General features: G+C 39.8%; 1 protein-coding gene across 3 annotated transcripts in view; it reads right to left on the bottom strand.

Moving 5' to 3' along the window:
• dennd2b (DENN domain containing 2B) overlaps positions 1-26,574 on the bottom strand; it is a 44,360-nt gene that overhangs the window by 2,922 nt on the left and 14,864 nt on the right. For 2 of the 3 annotated variants that reach the window (XM_086071010.1, XM_086071009.1), the window contains exons 3-16: positions 22,689-23,936; positions 21,027-21,172; positions 16,965-17,083; positions 15,843-16,058; positions 14,146-14,239; positions 13,950-13,994; positions 13,478-13,662; positions 12,245-12,354; positions 11,994-12,063; positions 10,119-10,196; positions 9,041-9,181; positions 8,727-8,890; positions 1,104-1,281; positions 27-68 (exon numbers count right to left, since the gene is read on the bottom strand). In XM_086071010.1, coding sequence (XP_085927136.1) covers positions 27-68; positions 1,104-1,281; positions 8,727-8,890; positions 9,041-9,181; positions 10,119-10,196; positions 11,994-12,063; positions 12,245-12,354; positions 13,478-13,662; positions 13,950-13,994; positions 14,146-14,239; positions 15,843-16,058; positions 16,965-17,083; positions 21,027-21,172; positions 22,689-23,936 — 2,836 coding nt within the window. Of the gene's footprint in view, positions 1-26; positions 69-1,103; positions 1,286-8,726; positions 8,891-9,040; positions 9,182-10,118; positions 10,197-11,993; positions 12,064-12,244; positions 12,355-13,477; positions 13,663-13,949; positions 13,995-14,145; positions 14,240-15,842; positions 16,059-16,964; positions 17,084-21,026; positions 21,173-22,688; positions 23,937-26,574 lie in introns of all 3 variants that reach the window. The other variant, XM_086071011.1, reaches the window with a different exon arrangement.

Raw genomic sequence — 26,574 nt, 5'->3', positions numbered from 1 at the left:
CTTCCTCCACGTGTTAAAAGACAAACCTGTCTGATGAAACGGTCAGTTCCCAGGTCCACCATTAATGCCTGATGACAAGGAGAAAAAAGTCAGGAAAAAAAAGGCATCTCGTCACTGTTGTTTACACTCACCAAGGACATCCTAAAGACATCTAATACAATACTTGTATCAAAATATCTGCTTTTACAAACGTCAGTTGGCAACATGGAGAGCAACGTGGATGTTGAGCACATGTGGCTGATAGCCATTGACAGACAAATCCACACTCTGTCAGAATGTAGCCGCCAACACTTTAATGCTCACCACCTGCTTGTGCGCGTGTGTACTTGAAATAATACATTGAGGAGAATATTTCACTTCCCTGTACTGGATTTCTTAACTCTTACATACTTCTCATTTTCACTGTTATAATAATTATCTCTGTAAAAGTCTGAACTACACAGCTACCGTATTCATATCTCAAAGCATCATTTACTAATAAAATGAATGGAAATGCCATTAATCCGATCCTGCCTTACCCCCCAAAAAGCAACAACAAAAGGTTGTAGGCTAATGTGTATTTAATTTTGGTGCTGCACTGTTTTGTTTCAATCCATTGACTATAAAGCACCACAACACAAATGATAATTAGCATGAAGCTAACGGGCTGTCAATTTTTTAAATCCCTGTTGTGTAGTTATCATGTATTTTCATTGCTGTCAAATGTCAAAACACTTTAAATTTGATCTGAACACTATCTAAGGGTTTTTGTTGTAAATGAAGCAAAAACTGAGTGAGCAGGAGCCCAAAACCTGCTGGCTGGTGCTACATTGCTTCAGGCACAGTGCCAGCTGGACATACCTCGTGCAGCTGTATTATCTGTGTGAAATATTGTATACAGGTACAAAGGGGATGTAAGGTCTAGAAGAGATTTTAATAACTCATAAACACACAGGTGCCAATTTTGCCATGTGCAACAGTTGTATGACTGTATTAAAAAAATATATATATACACTTGAAGACACAATAATATTCTGACTCAATTTAGAAGGCACTCTTCATAAATATGCATTTTTTTTCCCATTGAGTAGGTAGTAAGGTGACAACAAAGACACTGTACTCACTTCTTCAACAGGCAATTCTTTGAGCTTCGGCAAGGAGCTGGACAGCAGCCCCACCAGGAAGGGGGTGGGACAGCAGACAATATCCAACATGGACCCAGGCAGCACAGGGATGAAGGTGTGTTGCCAGGAGAAGGGGTAAAGCAGAGCCACCACGGCGTGCATGCAGCTGGACAGCGTACTGATGGGGGGGTAGACAAGCACAATTTCATTACTGCATTGCACAGGCCACACCACAACATTAATGATGTTTTGTTTGCTCACAGGGCTTGAGATGAACACCATTGGACAAGTAGTAAAAAACAAAACAAAGAAAAAACATACTGTCATCACAGCGTGTTTCATATACTGAATGACAGTACAATGATACTCAGTAGAGCTGAAACCCCTGCCAAGGCCAGGGTTGCAAAATTCTTAATTAGCAAACTTTTCTCGGGGGTTAACAAGTATGTATGGGACTAAATCGGGGGTGCGTGTGACCCCAGGGAACATATTGGTTTTTTTGCCTTCCTAGAATAAAGTGCACTTGCACATCTATAACAGTAGGTGGCACTGTTAAAGTGTTCACAAGAAGTATTAGCTCCTTTGAAGAGGCATACTTACAGAAATTTTATAGACAAATGATACTATTTATAGTCACAGCGGAGAGTTGGGACAATATATTTTCTTCCCTGGGGGGTGGGTGCGTAATAAAACAATAATTGAGAAGCACTCATTTATATGTTTACACTTTTTATTTAAAGCTACTGAATGCAGAAATATAATTTCCAGAGCCGTATATAGAGAGAGTTTAGCCAACTAGGTTTCAGCAGGGTAACAAGATGGCGTCCATATGTCATGTGACCAGCAGTTGACCAATCACAGCATGATTGGTATACGGCTCTGGTCATTTTCAAATCCCTACTGCCACCTGTGGCCAAAAGACGAAACTAGATTTTCCTTTCTTCATATATACAATGTGCACATCACGTCACATCCGCAGACTGAGACAGAGGGCGGGAAATTCGAACCCGATATCCTGTCTGAAAACTATTGGCCAGAGGCTTGCTAAGGTATTAATCTACTAATTAAAAATGTCATAAATAATGTAATAAAAAGGCTATTGTAAAGATATTTTGGGCCAAATTGTTCCAGTGTAGCTTTAACTCATTCACTGCCATAAATTCATTAAAAAAAAAAGATTATTAAAAATTAGGGGCAAGAGGCGATTCATTTTTTTAAATTGTTAATAATCACATGACTTCACTAGTTAACTCAAATTCTATATGTTCTAAAAGTACAATAAAAACATTCTAGGTTTTCATACTCTTGTTAACAAAAGTGGGAAAAAAAAGTTAAACTAATAGAAATGGTTCAAATGAATTTTTGACGTTTATAGCCATCAACGGCAGTGAATGAATAAAAAAAAAAAGAAAGAAAATATTATAAAAAATTTGGAGCATCAGGAGTTTTTAATTGTAATTAATCGCATGACTTCACTAGTTAACTCGCAATTAATCACAAATTTGATGTCCAAAACTAAATGAACAATAAAAAAAATCTTGATTTTCAACAAAAGTGGAAAAAAAATGTTAAACTAATAGAAATGGTTCAAATTAATTTTTGACGTTTATAGCCGTCAACGGCAGTGAATGAATAAAAAAAAAAAGAAAGAAAATATTATAAAAAATTTGGAGCATCAGGAGTTTTTAATTGTAATTAATCGCATGACTTCACAAGTTAACTCACAATTAATCACAAATTTGATGTCCAAAACTAAATGAACAATAAAAAAAAATCTTGATTTTCAACAAAAGTGGAAAAAAATGTTAAATAGAAATTGTTCAATGAATTTTTGCCGTTTATAGCCGTCAATGGCAGTAAATGAGTTAAGAAAAATAATACAAAAATATCTGTAATATCTAATATCTTTTCGTATTATTTTCTAAAATATTTTTTAAAATAATTTTATACTTTTAATTAAAGAAAATACTAACGCTTCAACATTTTTTAGGGACTTTTTTTTAGGTAACACTTGATCGAATATGTGTCAGGCCCCCCAAAAAAATGTGCAGAACATACTGCCACACACTTGACCCGTTTATTGACTGCTATCATAAAGTGAAGCACATTTTGTGTGTGAAACCATCATATCAGCGCACATGGATGCAGAGGAGTTAGCATGATGAATTATTGAGTCACGTCCACTGGACATGCTGTGACAGTTAAATGGGAGCCCAGCTGACGCAAATAGCCCCAAAAATGCTGCAGTTCTGTTCCCCTTTGACAGCTGCGGTATAACATCCAGATCCCAAATAGCAGCCCATCTTTCTCACGATCCGTCACTTGTTGACAGTGGCTGACCCTCCTCCTCCTCCTCTCCCTCCCCCCTCGTCCGCTACATACGGTCCAGTCTGTTTCACAAGAGAGTGAAAATAAACTGCAGGCCCGATCACATACACACACACACAAATAGCAGAGCACCAACAAATCAGTATGGATCAAGAACAAGACCCGGGGATCAAACATGGTATGCAAACACACCCCACTTGAGATACACTTTTAATGAGAAATGTCTCTCTGTGCTCACTGTCATCAACAGTCAGCATAAACAAAAGTTGTTCTCTTCATGACAAACACACACACACAGAAACATAATCAATCTGTACTGATAAACCATGAGAGCATGTTCCTATTCACTGCGGCGTTTTGGAGTCAAACGACCAGCTCTAAATTATGTTTTCTTCACAGGGTAACATTTTATTGCATTGATTAAAACCCAAATTACAGTATTTTGAATAAATAAATAACATGGAGGACTTGCATGTTTTTTTTTGACCCGTGGAAGCTTTGATCATTCCTAACAGATCCCGTCCCAATAGGGACTGACGGAGCACACATCTTGTAGCACACGGTGATACCAAAAGGATCAGTTTCATTAAAGTGCCCCATACTACCACCACACACACCGCTGCAGTGAAAACACTCATACACATACATAACTGTGTCATAAAAACAGTAACACACTAAAAACGACATGACTCCGTAAACATAAAATCAAAGTAAAGCAGAACTTTCAGACTTTATTTTTTACAATACGAGTCCATTTCTACCCCTGTAAAGTTTTAATAAAATTTATTCTACTTCCTCTTTGGTCTGTTTGATCAGACCATCAGATCAAACCAACCTCATCTAGGTTGTCACTTCCAAACAAATGCTGGCACAGTTTGACAAAGTTATCCCGCCTCACTCCATCTAAACCAACTGCCAAATTAACCAATCCGACTTGACTCTAATAGTATAATGATGATGTATCTACAGGTTTTACTATCTTTGTGGGGCCATCTCATTGACATAATGCATTTCCTAGCCCCTTCCCCTAACCCCAACCATCAAAAATGATTGCCTACCCCTATTCCTTACCCTAACCTCAACCATAACCCAATTCAAACCTAAACTCTAAAACCAAGTCTTGACCCTCAAAAAGAAGTCTTGAGTAGTGAGGACCGGCCAAAATGTCTTCACTTCACAAAAATGTCCTCAATCTGTTGGTTAAAGATGTATTTTGGTCCTCACAATGTCGTATGTACAAGCACACACACACACACACACACACACCAAAAAAATAAAATTAAAACATGTTGGGGCACAGAGAAACCATGTAAGGAAAGGCACCCAGGAAACACTGGAGCAAAAAAAGTAAAAGACAACAAATGCACTGGGAACTAAGAAAATAAATAAAAGGGGTTAAAAAGACCATTTAAATGCCAAAGTGTGTCTTGCGCCTCTTAAAAGTATCAATAGTCTCTGCGGACCTGATTACATAGGTGAGGGTCTTAAACACGTCCTCAGTTTAACGTGCGTGGTTAGCATTAGAAACACAGCCTTGTTATTTTATTATTGACAAAAAACAACTTTTCCAGATGTTGTGTTTCACTCGCTATTCCACGTAGAAAATATTCTTCCTGTTTACATACAATTGTAGTTCAGTGTGGGAAAAAAAATTCGATCAGCAGCTCTCAATCTCCTTTACATGAATTCTCCTCACGGGTACAGCCATCCTTTCCATTCAAATAGCTTCCCCGTGCGCGCTCATATGAAAACAAGAAGAGAATGATGGAGGCTCTCTAAGGGGTGGGAGGAGTGGAGCGAATATGTAAAGGTTGTCGGTAAGTGTGCGGGCGTAAACTGTGATGAGAGCTCCTGATGTGAAAATCAGCTGGTCTGCCTCCTCCTCTCTTTTCGAAGCGTTTTTCACAACACGTGTTTTGAGTGTGTAGCTTTCACTCAAGCAACAGCACATATATTAAGTGCATTACATTAACACACATCAAGTTATATTGCTGATTGGAAAATGGTCCGACAGCAGTGATCACACTCAGAACACACTGCACCAGGTCCAATTACTAGCAAACAAAGTGATATGCTACTATGGGTTTTATTATTGGCGCAAGGGATGGTGAAACCCAAGCAGTCCAACCCTTGATGAGTTCAGCATGGCCATGAGAAAGCCATTGTTTCAACAAGCTCTCAACCCTCCTCCTTTTTGCTCTTGCTCCTTCATCACATAACCTCCTTGCCATCTGTGTTAATGCGAGGCCACTTTGCATCAAGATTTCGACACATTATTGACATGTCATCTGTAATAAGAAAGGTCAGACACCTATCAGGAAGGAACGTTGAACAGACGTTAAACAGAGGAACACGCCAAACAGAGATGGGTGACTATCAAAGCAATTAGCAGCATTGAGGAAAATATAGTGAAAAATAATATGCCAAAAATGAGCAATCTTGTCTTGCTATTCATTCTGTACTGACTCTATAATCTTTTGTTGAACCAATTTAGACATTGCCAATTATTTGTTGTAACAGGATCAAATTAATGTTTGTAAAACTGCAGCTACAAGTAAATGTTATTTTCAAATGGATTTATTGAGTTTTGGAAAAGAGTTCTTCAAAATTGTACCTACACCAGTAAGCCAGAAAAATAGCTATGCCTACACAATCTTCTCAGGTTTGATTAACGCTGTCATAAATGTAGTTATGTATTAATAGGCACTCGATTTACTTTTATAAAGTCTACACACCCATGTTAAATTGCCAAGTTTTGGTGATTTAAAAATTGAGACCAATGTAGACTAGACTATAACTTGTACAACTCAATTGAAAAAATTAATGAAATAACTATGATTGTATAGTTGCACAAGTGTGCACACCCTCTCACTGGGTATGTGAGTATGTCTTCAACATTAACCAATCACATTCAAACTCACAGCCCACACCTGCCACCATTTCAAGAACCTTTGAATAACACCAAATAAATTCCAGATGTTCAAGTAGGCTTTTCCTGACTCTCTGCTGTTTTCTAGCTTAAGCCTGAAGTGTTAATAAAGGTAAATGGAGCGCACTTGCATACCACTTTTATTTACACCATAATAGGCTAAAACTTAAAAAATTCCCGCAGAAATTTTGAATGAGACTGCTGACTTTTGCAAGGTGGAAAGCCGCATGTGCTGAACAGTTTGTACACTTAGTAGTTGTAGTAGCAGTAATTGTAGTGGCAGTAGTAGTTGTAGAGGTTGCAGTAGTAGTAGTAGTAGTAATAATTGTAGCTGTACTTATAGTAGTAGTAGCAGTACTTGTGGTACCTGTAAAAGTGTAGTACTTGTAGTGCTTACATGAGCACTTGTAGCAATAGTAGTAGTTGTAGTACTTGTAGTAGTACATGTAGTAGTATGAGTAATAGTAGTAGTACTTGTACTTTAAGTAGTAGCAGTACTTGTAGTAGCAGTACGTGCAGTACTTGTAGTAGTATTTAGTAGTAGTAATAGCAGTACTTGCAATACTACTACTACTAGTCCATTTACTAAGTATTAACAGTACAGCGACCTCATAATTATATTGAGTGTAAAAAATAATACAATTAATCATGATGACTAATTTTTGCACACAAGGCAAAAAAAAGGTTTTCTCTATGTTTCTCTTTATCATTCCCCAAATTAACCTGACAACCATGAGTGTTTGCTTACATAACATAACACATGCAACAAGCATCCAGCCTCTGCAGGTTGATTCAGTTTAGCGAGGGTTAGTTGACATAGCTGACGGTGATGTCATCCCATTAAACACTCGACATGCAAAGAACAAATGATCTGTTGAAGAGAAATTGCCCTTACAGGATGGAGTCCTTGAAAGTGTGTGAAATTCCAGTACAATAGTTACATGCAGACAGTATGGCTACAAAACAAAGAAACTATTGTTTCACTGCTTTTCCTCTCACTGTTTCCCTTTTTTTCTGGATGTACATTTTCAGGGAAAGACGCATACATCATATTCCGCCGAGGAGCTATTTTGGGAATGAATAACGCAACAAAACCCCAGAGGGAGCAGCCCTTTTATCATGGCAGTCATTGATGCGGCATTGATGTAAGGAAATAAGAGCTCTGCACGTAAGCACGCTTACTAATCCAAACACAGGCACATTATTCAGCAATTCCACCGACTGTATCGTTAAGACTTGTAGATTTCAAAATTATAGATAACTTGTAATTGTGTGATGCAAGTTGTGTGACTCAAGATCTTATCTCCTCTGACGACAGCCGTTTAGTTTCGTGCCTTCTTGCCAAGACTCGCGCACGTGAGCTGCCGGGCACGGCATCAGAAGACGAATGGTGGCGGCCGAGCAGCACACAGGAAGTGCATTCCGTCCCCTGCGCAGTCACGGCCCTCGCCAGTGTTTGTTTAAACTGGCCTCTTGTGCATGGAGACTCGCATCTCCTCCCATTCCACCCTTGCCCCCAGCGCTACAAAAACGCCTCCCGAGTCCCGAGCCTGCGACAAGTTGACACGGCGGGTCCCTCGAGACCCCTCATGACTCATTGTGTTCGACTGAAAGAATATGAGTGCCGTATTTATCTTTGCCCATTTATTTGTTGGTTACACTTTCCTGGTTCATGAAAGATGACGTAGGAAGGGTTCGAATGGCATTTGTTTCCAAGATTGAATACTGTATTTGTGTCATAATGACGCACATGGCAAACACTCCAAATGCATTGTGTAAGCAGCTCCTTTATCTGGATCGCCACCTAAATCTAACAGCCGTTGCCCTGACCCATGAACCACCCTTCAATATAGTTTTGTGACAATCAGGCACTATAGTTCACACACAAACAAAATTTGGGGTTAAATTGAGTTTTCATTTATGAGTAATGAGTGTAATCTGTCTGAAAATTGAGGAAAATTACTGGAAGAAATTCTATTAGAAATATAAGTAGAAGTATTTGCTATTTCTACTTACATTATCAAAATTATTCATACTCATTATAGGCTTTTTCAATTATACATTTAGCACTTTAGCTATGCCTCTATTAGGAAAAGCACTAACTAATTTACAACAGTCAAAAAAGGTGGTTGGCATCGTTAACACCGGAAGTCACTGATAACTTTTTTTTATTGCATGGCTAGTTCCATAAGGTTTTTTAGGAATATTATAAATATTTGTCCATACACTGTAACCATACCAAATACTGCAAATGTGTTCAAAGTATATGCTTCTAATTATATTTTTATTATATTATATGGATGATGACCAAACGTTCTACCTTTTCTGCAAGGGTTTTAATTTCTGAAATAGTATTTGTGACCTACGACGGGGACCCTCCCCTGAGTTTATCAGCCACAAAGATGACCCTGCGCTCCAACAGCAGCGAGGCAAAGACCCGAATAACCTGCCGAACACCGAGGCAACCAAACAGACTGTCAAAGTCCACGTGCTCCAGTCTGGAGTCGGCGGGCCGCCTCAGCTCGATGACCTGAACAACCACAGAGTTAACATCTAGGTGTTAAAACCAGATAACATCACACATGAGAAACTACAAGAGGCTTTCACAGAGTTTCCTTTCAAATGAGAAATAGTAAAAGCACTTCATGTGTGCCATGAAACGAACAGGTTGTGTTCTGACCTCATTTCCTGCACCAGGCAGAAAGGTCTTGACTTTGATGAGCTTTCCGGGGGCAGGAAAGGGCGACTCCATCAGGCTCCTCATGAAGGGATAGACCAGCGCTGCTGATACACCTCGCCGCCGCTCCACCTCATCCAAGATCTAGACAACAGAGAATTATCAAGAGTATGGTATCAAATATGGACATCATGGTGTATCTTTCATTGAATAACACAATGCCTGCTGCATGATAAATCATATTGTTGTTGTCACGATACACTATAATAAGGTTTGAGTATTGTTTTGAATTTTATTAAACAGTGAACGACCACTACATCGCAGTTCACCTGCTAACACCGCTGCTGAATTGCAGTTTTTTAAGTGATTGTTTTTTTAATAGGTTTTTACAGTACTGCATACAAATAGCTTATAGCAAGCACACCGTCTCTTATTTTGAGAACCATGCAAGTGTGAGAGTCATATTTTCATTTTCTCAAAGTGATTTTAAACTATTTCTTGACTAAGACTATCTTATAATAAGTGTGTTAAAGGGTGTGGCTAGTGTAAAATAATGCAAAAAAAATTATATAGTCTCTATGTAGCGGTGCTTCAACTACTGCAGATGGGTTTGGAATTTATCCCTTGCAATAAACAGAAGTTCACTGTACACTGAATGCTTTTTTTTTTAGTACATATTGTATATTAAACATAATTCAAATATATATAATCCGTAATCAAAAGTAATATGAACTTTGACCGGTTAACTTTAGTACTGCTATGAGGTGTCCTAGTTCAGGTTTCTCTCATTAACTTTAAATTTCGGCATGACAACATTTAAATCTTATCATGATGACTTGAAATCTCGTCTTGTCACTTTTTTCTCTCTCTATCTCTCGATAGGTAAACCTAATAATCAGTCGTAGTTTTGGTGTGCAAACAATAACTCTGCGAACCAGAAACTAAATTTTTTTTTTTATAATAAATAAGAAGAAGAAGAAGAAGAAGAAGAATGGACACACATAGAGCTGAAGTTCAAAATTGAGCCAAAACCACACACACACTCTGCTTATCTCGGGTACATGTGTTTGAATGTACTCACTGTGGAGAACAAGTCAAAACAGCCCAGCCTGCTGATGACACAGTACACTTCTGGAAGGCGAGGTCCTTTACCACTCGGCTGAAAGACAAAAGATCCAGTTGAACAGCAGCGATGACAGACTTATCAGCTTTAAAGGAGGAAAGGGTTGCAAAGGTTGAAATGCACCTAAAAATAGAACTCTGACTGCTCATGTTGTTTATAGATTGTCACTGAAATCTCAAATCTATTTGAGGTGAGCCACTTCCTAAACACAGGTGCTTTATCTGCTGCTACTGATACTTATCTACCTTCATATAGTACACTCGCAGGCCGAGACGTTCCTCGAGACACTCACACAAGGCCTCAAGAAACGCCAAACCTCGTGTCCATATTAGGTATACCATTTTCTCTTGTTTCTCCTCTGCCTTTCCGAATGGATGATTAAATCAACTGTGTGGAGCTTGATTCAAGTGCTCAGGAATGCTCACTTGCTGCCAACTTGCTGGACAGACAGGAGGGAGGAAACAAAGCCACCGAAGGAGAGCGGCTCACCGCTTGTTCTACTTTCATTAAAGTCTTCGATCGACATTCATCCTAGCTCATCATTGGAGTGAAGTACGAGTGGAGGAATTCACTACATTGACATTCTCAGTGACCTTTTGAACATAAACATTCGCAGTATGACTAAATCGCAAATTCTGCATCATGAAGCTCGGTACCCGCAACTTAGAAACTGAGCAGGCAGCTCAATTAAAAAAAAAAAAAGTTCAAAAAGCTCTGTGGCTTCATTATGAAGATGAAATGTCCTTAAATGACAAAGTTGAGATCTTTAATGGTTTCTGTTGGTTTTTCCTTCCCCCTTATATGCTTATAAACTTAACGAGACTCAGCCACTCTGTCCTGAGCACACAACTGACAGCAAGTAAAAACTCCCCGAGTCCCCGCGAGCAAGAAGCAGACAGGATCAGACGGCCATCTGGCTTGATCAGAAGGTGAACGACAGGCCAAATTCAACAACGTCTTTGATTTTGTTATTTCAATGACAAATACTACTATTGCTAATTCGCTATATTTATCTTTGTTTCAAACATCTTGATGAAGAAAGGTACAGCGGTTAGTCCTGACTAAGCTTTATTGTTGTTTAGTCGTAATTATTTTTGGCCATCAAGGATCAGAGTTCCAAAGTACGTTACGTGTACATTTCATTTACCTTATTTAAATTTTAAGTTGGATACAAAGGATATCCAAAAATGCTCAAACAACTTCCGATTTGAAAGTCTGAGCATGGGTTAAAAAGTAGGGCCCAAATGATTAATTGATCTGCCGATTTGATCCGCCGATATTGGCTCTTAAAAATTAGCGAAATTGGCCATTAATTTTTTTTTTTGCCTATTATATATTCTTTTATGCATTAATTAACACATTACAACATAAAACACATATTGACATTCAAGCCTCCCACCCCCCCAAAAAAATAATTTAAAAAACCCAAAGAAAACAAACTGATTTCTGTCAATTATGACCTCAGCTTCCTCCATCGATGTCATACAAAATCTTCACCAGTTTTCTTGCATTGAGAAAAAGTACCGAAATCGCCTTTTATGACAGATTGTCTTATTCAAACTTATGCTACTTTGAATGGTTTTGTTAACATTTTCATTTATGCTAATCAACGGAATCATTTTAAGCTACATGATTCAAACCAATGTACGGTACGAGTGTGTGTGTTTTTTTTACACTATGTTCATATGTTTACCTTCCTCCAAGCCCAGAAAATCAACTATGGCGTCACTGGAAAACCCTATCTCACGCGCTAATGAAAATGTCTGTCACAACAAACAAGGCTCAGCAGGGTGCAGAAGCACTGAGAGGGTGGGGAGGTGAACGGTAGCTGACCAGCAGGCGTCTGCAGTAGCCGAACCTCCTGCTGCCGTCTTCTCCAGTCAACATGAACGAGAAGGTCTCACTGTAGCATAGAACAACAATTGGCACAGGGTAAGTCACAAATTGTAATGGGCCAAAAAACCTGTAACCGCTTTGAAATGACGACATTTTGACATTGAATATGGCTTATTATGAATAATTATGTATGATTTACATATTTTTGTGTTTAAAATGTATGTGTTAAAATACACACTCAGCCATACCTGGAATACTCCGTCACGGGATTCCAGTCTTTTGCATCAGGGAAGCAGAACTGAGGAATAGCTTTGAGCCTCTGTTCTGCCTCACGCATCTGCTTGGTGAGCCTCTCGAGCTGCAGGGAGCAAAAGAAAAGTCATTCAGATCATTTTGACCACAAAGATCTCTGTGTGACATCATCATTTATTAAAACACCTAGACATGGGCAGTGCTTTTGTAATAGACCATTGCCCCGCTGGCTTGACGTCTAATCGTATATAGGAAAACAATCATTAATGCCACTTTGCCACTGCAACTATTTGGCTCACCATAGCTCTACTGTTTTATGATTGCAATTTGGTAGCTACAACACAAAAACCTGATTTACTAAAAGTTTGCCCATACAAACAGATGTGGACGCTGATCTACGAACCAGGCTTGCGTCTGCCAAACACTCTTAATTGCTATGCACACTGCAGTTTATATTGCACGTTGTGCGAGGATTATACGCGCATAAGTGAATTTAGCACAACGCAATGTGATTTATCAAAGGTCATTTGAATTTCGCGGGCCTTTTTTTCATCTTGAAATAGTGCATCTGAAAAGAGATGCCAGGGTAGTGCGGGAAAAACGGCAGCTGGTATTCCGCTTGTGTAAACATTTTTGAAATCCTGGAAACAAAAACTATTGCAACATATTGTTTAGTTAGCAATTGAATTTGGGAGCCAATCTTAAGAAGGAGGCATGCCTAACAATGACAAAACTCATTTTAACTCCTTTTAAAATGTACACATTTCACACTGTGTCTGGTTCATTTCAACACGCTTCAACAATTGGTGAGTCCCGGAGTAGAGTTTCGGCTGTTTCAACACTCACAGAAAGGAAACATACTGAACAACTAAACATATTCAATTTCTGTAACTCAGTAATATTAACACTTCTAATTCCATCCTTTTAAATATCATTTTGCACTTACAGTACTCTCCCAAATGTTCCATGATGAAAACCATCGGCCATACCGACAGCACAAAAAACTCTCTTTTTTTTTTAAAATACGTCCGCTTCATGCAGTGTGTTAGGGTGAGTGAACAAGCAATTAAGCGCCCACTATTTGAGATCTTAGTAAATCAGACCTTAGTTGAGGCGTGAGGTTGCTTTTTGTCGGACCACACACAAGGGAAAACAAATCACTTCAAATTCTTGTCTTGCCAGGTGTAAAATATGCTTGATGAGAGGACTTAGGACGATCATGCCCTCACCTTGGGGAACTGGTAAGTGACCTCTGGGGAGTAGGAGTTCTTGGTCTGCTTTTTCTTCAAAGACACAACCACAAAATACTCAAATAGTTCTCTCTCCTGCCACTCAATCAACTGCAGCTCCAGCGTGCGGTAGCTGGGGGCCCGTCGAAGGATGGATTGCAATTTCAACAACCTCTGCGTGTGAGCTAAGGAGGGAAGGGCAAGAATAATATGAAAAATGCAACCTTAGATAATTTTCCAGTAAATCAACAAATGCAATTTCTTGACTTCACTTCAACTGGTAATGACAAACTGTAAACATTCAGGAATCTTGATCAAAGTCACATTAACTGCTAAAATCCCATTCATTTGGCAGAATTTGTAAGGTCAAGAGAGGTCCAATTCACAAAAACAAAACTGACGTGGGAACCTGCACCAACCCTCACAGGAGTCTCACACCTCAGCCCTGGAAAGTGGCGATGTGGTCACTCACCTTTGAACCTGTCATCAGAGTCGCTCTCACTCTCGCTGTTGTCATCTGGGGGGGGGCAGACATGAGACAGACAAGAAACGTTTCTTCGGTGCAAAGGGCAATATCACAAGCATGTGGGAAAGACATGGCTAGATCTATTTAAGGCTGTTTGGATGAAAATACCCTCCCCAAAAGAAGAAGAAAATGGCAGATCTACCTCTCAAAGACGTGTCGAGATTGGTCATGGACAGCTTTTTAAGTCTCTTCTTTCCACGTTTACTGCAGTAAATGGAGTTGATTCTCTGGACCAACTGTAAACAGAACACACTATCTGTAGCGCAATCTCAGCAAATACAATTTTTGATGACTATTCAAAAGTAATAGTTAATAAAAATATCACATCGAGTTTAAGATAAAATAATACTGCAGTTGTTGCTACTGAACTGAATGATTTACTCTAAACGAGGTAGGCCTCCTCTCAGAGAACATGAAACTGTCTACCTTGTCCCCGCGGTTGGTGGTGCGCACCAGTACAATACAAACATTCTGGATTCTATTTTCATGATTTTTTGGCTCTTCTAAAGACTGCGGCGCGCCAAGTGGAAGCTGAAAGCAATTGGTCAGTCGTGACTCCTCGCCGCAACACAGCCAGCTTGTTTCCATACCAATGGAAGTATGAAAGGCGGACGCATAGTCTGACATTGACAAAACAGAAATTGATTCTCTGGCGTTCATGCAGAAGTTGTGCAAAGCACAGACCGCTGACAAATACATCACCACTGTGAAGTGGGCACCTACAATGATTCAGAGGGTTTGAGGCACAATTTTGTCATACACATCTGTACCACAAATCAGTGGAGCGCAGAATCTGTCTGCCTGTGCCTTGATGAAATTCACCAATATCCCTTTCCACCACCTGTGCCACAACTTAGGCCTGGTTTCACCTAGTCTAAAGCCTATTCTACTTTCTAGTATTGCACTGAATATTCGGCCACCAAAAAATTTCGGCTGAAAATGGCAAAAATATGCATTTTCGGCATTCGAAATAAAATTCAAGCCAAAAAAATATGGCCGAAAGAGGATGGTGTGGTGATGCAAGTAAAAGCCCCTCGAGCGCTTCCACTTTTTCACTTGCATTCTGGTGGCCGTGCTAAATACTTTGGCTAATGTTAGCCCTATTGCTATCAACAGTTTTAAACAAGTAAACATGTACCACTATCTCCGGGTGAATACAGATCTGTGCAGGACGCTGTGTGTGACTTTGCAGTTCGTTCCCAAAGCCGACATGTCTCTGATGTCTGTGGTGTGGACGCATTTCAATTTATATTGTGCTTTGTTAAATATTTTATAATAATATTATAATTTTAATTACTTATAATAAATGCAATGATAATAAAAAAAATGGCATTATTTTTTATCGCCGTTTCGGTTTTTGGCCAAGCATTTCTCATTTTCGGTTTCGGCCCAAAAAATTCATTTCGGTGCATCCCTACTACTTTCTGTCACCAAATTGTTAGGTAGAACGGGGCAAAACCAGTAGCGGACTATTATGAAAACTAGTTTCTGAACTCGCATACGGTGCAACATTTCAGTCGCTTGTGGCAATGTCCTTAGACACTTCTTTCCTCTCTCACCGATGGAACGATCAGTCCCTTTTTCCATGTACCTGATGTTTAGATGCTAAGCCGATTACATATTTATATTAATATATTTAAAATGCTCTTCATTTTTCTCATACTTCTGCGTCTTACACTGAAGTTATCTGACACCCCTCACGGGAGGCATGCCTCGCGCTTTGGAAACCACTGCTCTAAACCAAAGCATTGTAAGAATCCAAGAAAACTGGAAAGGAACACAAGTAGGGCTCTGCGAGGGCTAAGCGGAGATGTTTGTGTTGGATCCAGCTATGTGTACCTTGGGAATCCGCCAATGCCTGTGTGAGGCCAGGTTATCACTGGTGCCGCAAAGGCTATCGTCCAGCAGGCCACAAGAGGAAGTTGATACACCCATCTGCGGGAGGAGCAGCGTTTCATCATGACTGTGGCGTTTGGACAACTGTGACACCCGGTGACTTTTCCGGTCATTGGTGCTCATGAGGCGAAGGGACTGACTGCTGGGTTTGGACGGCAACTTCATGTGATTACAGAGAGGAGAATATGAAATGATTAGTAGCTTGAAATTAATAATACCAAATACATCAACCACAAGATTTATATTAAGTGTTTTTTTAATCAAAATTAATGGAAATCCAGCTTCCCCCTAAAATAAATAAATTAATAAATAAGGTGTTTTTATAATATGGAAAATAGCACTCTATAATATTTGACTTTAAACAAAACAGAGTACTAACATAATTAAATAGGACATAAAAAAAAAGTTTTAAACAGTCTGTCATTATTTCATGCTTCAATTCGATTCATTGCACTGTGCCATCTGGTGTACCACCGAGGGCCAGTGCAATACAGTCATTCAGACCAAAACGAGTAACTACTACTGGCAGGATTCAGAAGCTGCGATATTAGTTGTTTTTGTTTGTTTGTTTTGCGCATAGGATATATAATGTTTGTGACTACTGTGACATTGTCTGTCTACATGTGTTGCTCCAACGTTTGTGTTTAAATAACTGTTGTCCAAAGGGGACAATCAATGCTATTCATTAACCTGTCAATAGCATTTCCCATTATGTGTTAGCAAACAGTGGCATTCTTAATAGTTGTATGAGTGTTTTGAATACATAACACTTAATTCTCTGCTTTTAGTTTGACAATAAACATCATCTGGTAGTACCATTTAACAGCTTGAAATCTCTCTTTAGAATAATTTTTCAATATCTACCAAACTGCTGCTTATTGTGGAGTAAGAAGAGTTGGGTTTACTGCCACCATACAGCGCTCATGACCGTATGACAGCTGATCTCTCGAAAAACTCGTTAGTCAGGTAACTTGCATCTCAAGGCACCACTTTATGAAACCTTTACATATTACAAAATAAAAACTGCATGTGAAAAGTAGCAACCCAATAAAGCTGTTGGTTTACCTGAGGTGGAGAGTTCTGCTTCCGGTCCATAGCAGTCCAAGATCTGCTGCTCTCCAAATGAGTTTTACGACCCAAACTCCTCCTCTTTAGGTCAACATCCTCGTACGGGTTTTCCTTCTCTGTGGACAGGATGTTCAGATTCAGTATATATTCAATTACAATAAGTTTACTCAGGGATGAAGTCCAAAATTCAGAGCAGACTATGTGGTCAAAAAGGGCAGCTGAGGGAAGAAAGGTAAATCAAAGGTCATTCCCAGCTGAATCTTGCTTTTTCAAAACAGTTGTTGGCACTGGGCCTCATAGAACCCAGTGAGCCCAACTTAAGCTGATGAGTCACTGTCCAGGCATGCAAACCGTCTGCTCCACTGAGGAAGAGCAGGCTCATCTTCGTAAAGATTTCTTGGTGTGATAAAACTTTTGTGATAAGTAATTTCCTTTCCTGCAAGATGGTAAATCAGATCAAGTGCAGAAATAGGAAGATTAAAAAAATAAAACAAACTTCTACCCCATTAAATTTGGGTAGAAAGGGCAGTAGCACCAACGTAAACGAAAATTGCATTCTAACCAGGGCCTCAGAAAAGCTATTGTTTTCTCTATCTATCTATCCATCCAATCATCCATCACTGTTCCGCTTCTGCGACTATGTCAGAAGTTAACAAATTCCCAGTGTGACCTCAAGTGACATACAGTATAGGGCAATTTCGCTATGGTGTTGGACTAACGCGTCAAACGTTGACAATTTACTAAAACTTAAAAGTGCATTAATGTGCACTGTGTACTTGCGTCTCAGTAATTAAATAATAGTAGAAATGGAAAGAATATGCACATTACAGAGAAATGCAGCCTGACTGAGGGCCAACTTAAATAAAGGGAACATTTGTCATGAGTCCAGGTCAACTTAAATAGCTACACTGAGAAAAGCCTTTTGGCAAGGTCTGACAACTGTGAGAAAGTAAGGGAGTCAAATCAAGCAGAGCATGTACCCCACACTTCCAAACAATAGGGAGCAATATTACAGGCAGATCGCTCATGGTGTAATGGTTCACTGACCTGACTTACCGACAATATAGCAAAGTTGACAATCCCTAGTTCTAAGTTGTGTGTGACATTTTTCTTGGCAATGTGGATAGCACAAACCGCATGAATCAAATCTTTTCCAGATAGATAAATAAATAAATGTGATATGTATGTTATACAATACGACCATCCTAAGCAATCCAACAAGACATTGTGTTGTCTGCGCATGTAAGCCAATTCAGAGGCAGAGAAAGCATTAGCCTTGCAGTTAAGCGTCAAAACTTGCAAACGGATATGATAGGATGGAGCGATGTCCGTTGCCAACTTGTTTTAAATTTCATACGTAGCAACTTTAAAAGAACGAAATGTAATTGTATCTTTCAAAGCAAAAGAAAATAATGCAGCTCTTAAATGAGTGTTTTAGGTTCTTCCTGAGGGGAAACATGTACTCAGGATGTCAAACAATGGGTGTATGTGGAGTATGTTTACCATTAACCCGCCGCCCCATCTTTGTCCTGTTATTTTAAGGTTAATTTTTAAACTTGAAGGGGAGGGAAGAGACAAGAAAATGTGCTTTCCTGAGTGACATTGCGTGTATCATCAGAGTTGAGCAGAATGAGAAAGACTTACTTGGCCCCTTGCGGGGCAGCAACTCTATTAAACCGAAGCAGTGCTGTAATGAGAGCCTGCTGGGAAAATTACATGTCTGTGAAGCAGCTAATGTACTGCAAGGTACTAGTTACTCCTCTCTAACACGCAGTGTAATGCAGAGGGTGGACACACCTCAACTCCACTCTGTGATTGAACATCTCTGTGTACACAATGGAATCACTGAAGCACTGAACAAACTACGTATGTATCAGCTTACCCTATTAAATGAACACGTTACAGTACAGTATAGAACCCTGATTGTGCATGACAAAAAAGTACATTTGGCAACAGTGGGCACATAATTATGTTTGTCTTTCCTGAACTCCTTCTGCCTCGAATCTCATAAGACAAACCACATTGAGTAACAGACAATAGTGTCTACGTATAACACCACCATTATGTGCTAAATACTAATGCAACCTGATACTGTGTATTCAAAAACCTTTGGCCAGATGCATTTACAAGAATCTAAGCAGATCATTTTGTCAATGACAGTAACACATTAGAGCATCACTGAAATGAACAACACAGACGGCTGACTCATAGCATCAGGGTTGTAAAGTGTGTGATTCATTCTCTGCTTCAACAATTCCCTCATTGACACATCATTAATACGTTACACTTGTCTGGCCTCTTTGTCTCAGTGACGAAACTCTAGCACAACTGACTTACATTCTAAAATCCACATTTAAAGTAAACAAAGACCAGAAGCCTATACTTAAGAGCCTTTAAAGTGAATTCAGAAATGTATTTCTAAATGCATTATACGTTTGAAGATAAAGGCTGAAAACATATGCAAAGGCTGTGAACTACGTAATACTGTGCTTAATTTTTCACCATTTCACATTTCCTGGTTGAGTTTGGGTGTGATTAAAACAAGGCCCAGCAACGCCCCTTCTTCATTTTAAAGAACATAAGTGCCTTTACTTTTAGGTAACTAACTAGTGATGCCTACACCACAACGGTATCTTCCATTCGGATAGCTTGCTGCCATGGCCACTTTAAAGTGCCTCGTCGTTGGCTGTAAGTGTGCACACGTCACACAGAGAAGGAAGTGGACTGTGAAAATGTAAAATCTTTGTTGTAGAAGCAGTATTTAATTAACGGTTGACAGTTGAGTGGGGTCTGATTTCAACACATGCCGACAGCGTTCGAGAGTGGAGACTAGAGAATGACTTTATTTTTCATTTTATACATTTGGCATATTTTTTGAATCACAAAATAGGCAGGGCTGTTAACATTCTTCTGTATGGTGTCAAATTTTGAAGTTGTTTTTATTTTCACTTTACAGGGACTTTCAGCAAGAGATGCTTCAAATATGTATCATCTGGCCCCATAACATAGCATGCATGGTATTGATGTGGCAGTCCGTTTCCATTATCTATTTTGGAAAAAAGTCCATTGGAAAACTGCCACTCTGCTGCAACCTCTATACAACCTGACAAACAATGGGCCCCTTGTTGGGATTTCAATGTTCTTGTGCTCTCTGGAAGACTACAAAACATCCTCAACCTCAATGAACTGCTGATGAGCACATTGCTGATCATTCAAAAACAACACAAATAATATGATTGTGTGATACAACGTGTGTATCAAAATTTAGACAATAATTGGATGTTATTAAGAATTTTTATATGAAAGCTTTTTTTCCCCCACTGAATCTCAAATTAGTTTCATCATGAGACACAGTATATATGCAATTGCAAGCCAGGCTTTACTCACGCTGACACTCATTTCCAGCACATTAAGTATACCCATGGGAGCTGACAACGGGAATGGGCAGAAGGCCTGGGGGCATTTGCTTGTAGAAAGGAATTTGGCTTCGACATCTCCAGCATTTCATGCACACATGATCTCACAAGTAATGACTCAGTGCAGCTTACAGTAAACTACTCAACGTCCATGTCAGATCGCCTTCAAGTTTGCTTCTGTTTTCATGGGCAAAAAGAAAATCAAGATTACTGATTGCAATGAATTATTCAGTTCTAGTTTGGTTTTCAAATGTAAACTGTAAAAAAAAGAGAAAAAAAAGGTAAACATTCTGTAAAATAGCCAAAAATGTGTTAACTGTTAATCTCTTCAATTAAGGACTCAGAGGGCTTTTCGGACCATTTCCGGGCTGACACATTTGCCGTGAACATCACCCCTCAAAACAGGACAGACACAAGAGCAGGGACAAACCCGACAAGGGTTAACACATGACTGTTCTTCTATTACCTTCTACGTCTGCCTTATCTACACTGTACAATAATGGAAAATTTTAACAGCTTCTGCTTTGTTCGCTTTTATACACTACACTCAACAACTGTCAGCTAAATACACATTTCATTTGCTTTACCTACTTTTCATCCAAAAGTGTAATTAGTAGGAAATGCCTCCTTCAAGTATGCTTACCTATTATGTCCTCATATGCATTCTCCTCTAAAGTGCTTTTGGAATTGGGTTGACTCTGCGTCTTTGTGGTTACTGTGCCATTCTCTGAGGGCGAAGAGGGGTGTGACGACAGAAGGCTTGTAGCATCCGCTGCTTCACAAGGCTCTCTAAAGGAAAAGAAAGTACAATTAGGCTGAATAGGGTGGTATCTATATGAGTTCAGACAGAAAACGATAATAAAGTATTCACAGAAGAAGGCATATAAACGTTTAGTTTTGACAAACTCAGCAAATTCCCTAGGAAAACCTTAATCAGCAAATGCTAATAAAAAGTTTCCAGACGAAATCCCTAATTAGTGTCATGTGGATATTTACTTGGATTTCTGAGTATTCATTGCACATACTAGAAGTACAAATACACCATGGTTATGTTTTTTGGTGCATTAATGCTAGGATCTACATGATGGCACTGCTCGTGGCTTTTAAGCTTGGTCTGAAATTGCTCAAACCACAGGAATGTTCAACACAGTCTAAGGGATAAACAATTTTCATCCCTATTTCATATTAGGGACAATCTGGAACAGCCCCACCCTCTCAACAGAGGACATCCGATCACGAGAGTTTAAGTTAAAAATAAAGGAAACATTAGCCCACAGTTCCAAAAGTCCAGTCTCTGATTTCATAGGTAGTTACGGGATAAGCCGCGCTGCTTGTTTCAATTAAGATGAAAAAGTCAGTATTTTCAAATGAAGAGTAAGTGGGCATAAGGGCAATTTGCAATTCGAAAGAACCAAGTAAACAGTCTGCAAATTCCAGACGAAACCACCAGTATGAAAGGTAAGATCTATAAAGTCAGTCGTCAACATTTTACACATCATAGAGAAAAATGTTGTTAGCCCTGCCAAATGTGAACAATTTAAAGAAAAAGCCAAATAAATACATTGTAGCTTAAAAATCGTGAAGAATCACACCTTTTTTTCCCCTCTCTCTTTTAGATGAGGTGTCTGTCACTCACATACATTTACCTTTGACCTGAAAAAAGGATGCTGCTTCATTTACCATCGTTCTTATGTCCACACATTACTACATGTTTGAGCTGAGAAAACATGCTTAAGTCTCCGGTGGCTGGAATATATCCCACGGGTTGTCGCAGGGCTTTTCCACGCTGCGACAAGCAAGCGCTCTGAAGCGGGCATGGCAACGTATTTACGGGGTGTGGGAATCGTTAGCTAGCTAGCTAACCGTACATCCAAATGTCACCAGATAACTACTGAAGTGGACAAATACACTCAATTTCTTTCAAAGGGGGGGCAGAAATGTGGAATCCAGGTCTAGAAAGTAAAAAACCCTGAAACAGTTTGGCCTTACCACAAGTGCTTCTATTCAAAATGTGGAGACAAGCTCGTTTACCTGCCAGCTGAGTAGACACACCTGTGGCTAAAGCAAATCTGTGGCAGGGTTTTTACTTTCTGGACCTGGATTACCCTTCCCCAGTGGGGGATGGGTGATTTATTGCCGAGCCGAAGTGTATGCACTGTTTTAACCACGCCCAAAATTGTGAAAAACAGCTAAATACTTTGATATATCTGTATTTAGAAAAACGTCTCTGAATTTTCTTTACAGTGTTGTTGAGGACATACATGAGTGAGTAGGAGAGCAAATGTTAAAAAAATCCTACTCTCACCTGTCCTGTGATGGGCTGGAGGTGCCGTCCACCAACTTCACCGTCCGTGTGGTGCCGGGCGCAGGCGTTGAAGGCAGGGGTGGGGGAGACTCACAGTCTGGAGGTAGTCCATTCACTGACAATGTGCCCTTCTGCTCACGTTTGGCCTCATACTCAAAAGTTCGCTTGGGTTTAGGGAGGGGGTTGATGGGAGGTCCACCTGATGTCTGTTGACTGGCTGGTTCCGGGCTCACAGACCTGACTGAAGCCACACTGAACCTTTGCCTGTGTTTTGTGAACTTATCAGGCACCAAAAGAGATTCTGGTTCCGTGGCTATAGAGCAAATACTACTGCGCTTGCTGGTGCATGTGCTGTCAAAGTCCTCGCCAATCACAAAAGATTTTTGACCTGTCTTGTCTGAAGCGTAGCAATTACTCAGATAACGAGGTGGAGATGGGCTAGGATTCTCCTTGAGGGCTTGCTCTATCTTTTGTATCCTGTTGAGGACCGCCGAAGTCTCCTTACGAGCAGATAGGGAGCGTCCAAATGCCCCAGATGACTCAATCTTACTTATCCGTTTCTGGAAGCGACCTAAGCCGTCTTTGTCGGAAGCTCCTTCCTCTTCCTCCGTTTCTGTGTAGGAGCATTCTGAGAAAGCTGTGCTCATCCTGCGAATCCCCTTAAAGTCAAATGCTTTCTCGCTACAGGGAGAAGAGAGCAAACTTGGGCAGCCCTCACTGCCTCCGATGCGCTCTCGTCCTGGCCTCTTATCCAGACACAAGCTCATCCTAGGCAAAGAAACCCTCCTGCACTCCCATTCTGAGATCTTTTTGCGGACACCCGTTACTTGCCTGTTGCGCTTGTGACCTTGGTTAGAGAGAGACCCAAGTGAAAGTGTACTCCTACTCAGGGGTCTACCATTAAGTCCCTCCGATGGAGGGACACCCCCTTGGTTCTCTTTTTGCTCCTGGGCGTCTTGACTTTCACAATACTCCTTAGCTTGAGGCTTATAGATAGAGAGACGGTTGTCCAGGCAGCTGATGCTTTTCGACTTTGTGAGACGGTGTTGTGACTCAATATCACCTGTGAGAGACGGTCCACTGTCAAAGCTTGTGGTCGTGCTGTTCCAGCCAGCACGTGCCAAAAAGCGTCCGTCTGTCCTGAGGTACTTGCTCTGTTTCTGATCGTTTTTCCCGTCGCCAAGGAGAGGTGGCTCACTCGGACCCTGGGCACCGGACAGAGCAGGGCAGGGAGATGCAGACTGGCACCTAAAAAGAGATAAGGAATCAGCAATGCGAGTAATTAAATGTTTATTCAGCAGAGTGGCAAACACTTTGCATAGCCTAGGCAAGGTAAACTGCAAAAACTAAAATCTTACGTAAGATATCATTTCTTAAATTTAACCTAAATTTGCTTATTTTGATTTGACAAGTTATTTTTTTACTTATAATGAAATTGTCAGGCAAGCTCATTGTGCTTATTTTAAGATACTTATTACCTAATTATCTTATTTGATCAAGCAGTCTTGGCATTGAGTGTTAACAGTCAGTTGTAAGTACTGTGAGGATTAAAACAAGCATTTCACACATTTTAAGATGACAACAAACCAACATCAAAGGCCCTCAACTGGGGTTTCATAAGTTTTCTTATTTGAAGATTTTGCATGCAAGTATGAAAACAGATGAGTGCAATATGGTTCATTTTGTTATATTTACTAAGCTAATTTTTCCTTTTTTCAGTACCAGCATAGTGGTCTAGTGGTAGAGTGCCTAACCTCAGACTTGGAAGTTGTGTGTTCAATTCCTGGCTGGGTCATGACAAACAAAATGGGACCTGTTACCTCCCTGCTTGACACTCAGGCTGTTATCCAAGTGTAAAAAAAAAAAAAATACTCATGTATTTTAAGAAAATAGTTATATTTATTACAGTTTGAAAAAAGTCAACATTACTTCTTTTTAGTCTGAAAATACTATTTTCAAGACCGCGGTGGTTGATATGGGCCTAGTATTGTTTTCTTATTTTTCAAAATCTTACAAGTAAATTTAAGTTTAATTTTCTTGTTCTGTTGGCAGATAATTTTGCTTATTTGAAGTAATAATTGTCTTATTTTACTATATTTTTTTCTTTAAATTTCTACAGTCCTTTTTGCAGTGTAGAGTCTTCCTCCCATCCACTTCAAGAAACAATCAAGGACACAGAAAATGTTTTCCAGAGTCAAGAGCTTTTTGTCGTCTCTGGAGAGCCTCCCCATCTATCGAGTGACATTATACAACAATATGTTTTATGATTGCCTATTTCTGAAAATGTGCCTGTGAGCAAGCGATTCTGAGTTGTTCAGAGTGTGACGCAACAGTGTGGCTAATTGAATACCACTCTCCTACACCTAGCTCTGAATTGGCAGCTAAGCTGAGCAATGATCCATCACATTCAAGAGACAGCTGGAACAACTGAAACATGATGTCAAATGGACAACTGCCAACTACCAAACAACTAAGAGAAAAAAGCCATTCCCCACCATTTTTGCACAAACTGTGTCCTAATGCAGGGACAGCATATCTGGGAGGCTGCATTTGAAATCCAATAATGTTTTTCCCAAATGAAAGACTCCCTAAATGCAGCCGACCAGTTTTCTCCATTTTTATTCTATATTTTTATCTTTTGTAGGATGCAAAACATGGAAACGTCTCCCAGGCTACACACTCCCATTTAAACAAAGAATGGCAGCTTTTAGAGGCGCTTCCGAAGGCGCGTAGGCCGGGTCCTCCAAAGGGCGGAGCTCCTGAATTGGGTCACAACCAGTGACGTGTAAAACCCCTTCACCTGTTGTGTTCATCCACAATTACATTTAAAGACTTCCTCTGCAGAATATATATATTTTTTTTTTATAGTTTGAGTTATGCTGGTAACAACAGTCAATAAAAATACAAGCAGGTAATCAATCACAGATGTTGAAGAAATCAAATCAATTCAGACAGTGTCAGACAAATCAGACATTTTCAATTCATTTCCAATTGTTTCTACAATATTCACAGCAAAAAAAATCTGTATCTTGCATGAATGTGAAATTCTGGGCAAAATAAATCTCCCCTGCATTACAAAGCCAACATATGTTTATCCAGATTTCAATATATCAAAAGACCTCACACAGTAAACTATGTAAAGATTTCATCATATGTATAAGTGTGTTTTACCTGTAAGTGTCTTCTCAATCCTCTCCTGTCCAAAGCTGAGTGATCTTTGTCGTTAAATGATACTAGATGCTTATCCCAAGGCTGCCTGGACCAGTTTCGCGCAATGCGTCATTCTAGGTTTTTTCAGAAAGGCAAACTTTGCCTGTAGACAGCAGCCTTGCCTCACACACCGTACAACTCATAAATGTTGAGTAAACTTACCATGACTTGGAAGCTGGTTTAGTGCAGCGTTATGAGATCTGATGTCACAGCTTTGGTTAGAATAACAAGCAACGTGGGAGGAGGAAGCTGGGAGCTGTGGGACTGCGATCCAACAATGCAGGTTGGGACAAATCTCTCCTCACACCTGCCTGCCCTTCCCTGGTTTCGATCCTCATGCTCCAGGGTGGGAGACTTTTAGGACCCATTGAAACCTGCTTGCTGCTAGGATGAGGACTTCTTACACAACGAACTTCGAAAAATACCTTGTCAGACTAAATCAATGGAAAATAATCTAGAGCTTGCTCGATTATTTATTCTCAAGAAAATACAAGAAGAAATATATAACAAATTAATTTGATGAAGAAAGCCATCAGATCCAACAGAATACATGTTGCATTAGAGCCAAAGGGGGATAAAAGAATGTATTCCAAACTAAGTTGGACTTGGTTCTTGGAAATGCTCCAAACTAAATGACCAAATCACATATCTACCATGGGAAGCAACAGAGAAGCAC

Source organism: Leptonotus elevatus, chromosome 3, assembly GCF_054856555.1.
Source record: "Leptonotus elevatus isolate MCC_2025b chromosome 3, RoL_Lele_1.0, whole genome shotgun sequence".
Lineage (NCBI taxonomy): Eukaryota > Metazoa > Chordata > Actinopteri > Syngnathiformes > Syngnathidae > Leptonotus > Leptonotus elevatus.
This window is presented reverse-complemented; position numbering and strand designations above follow the sequence as displayed.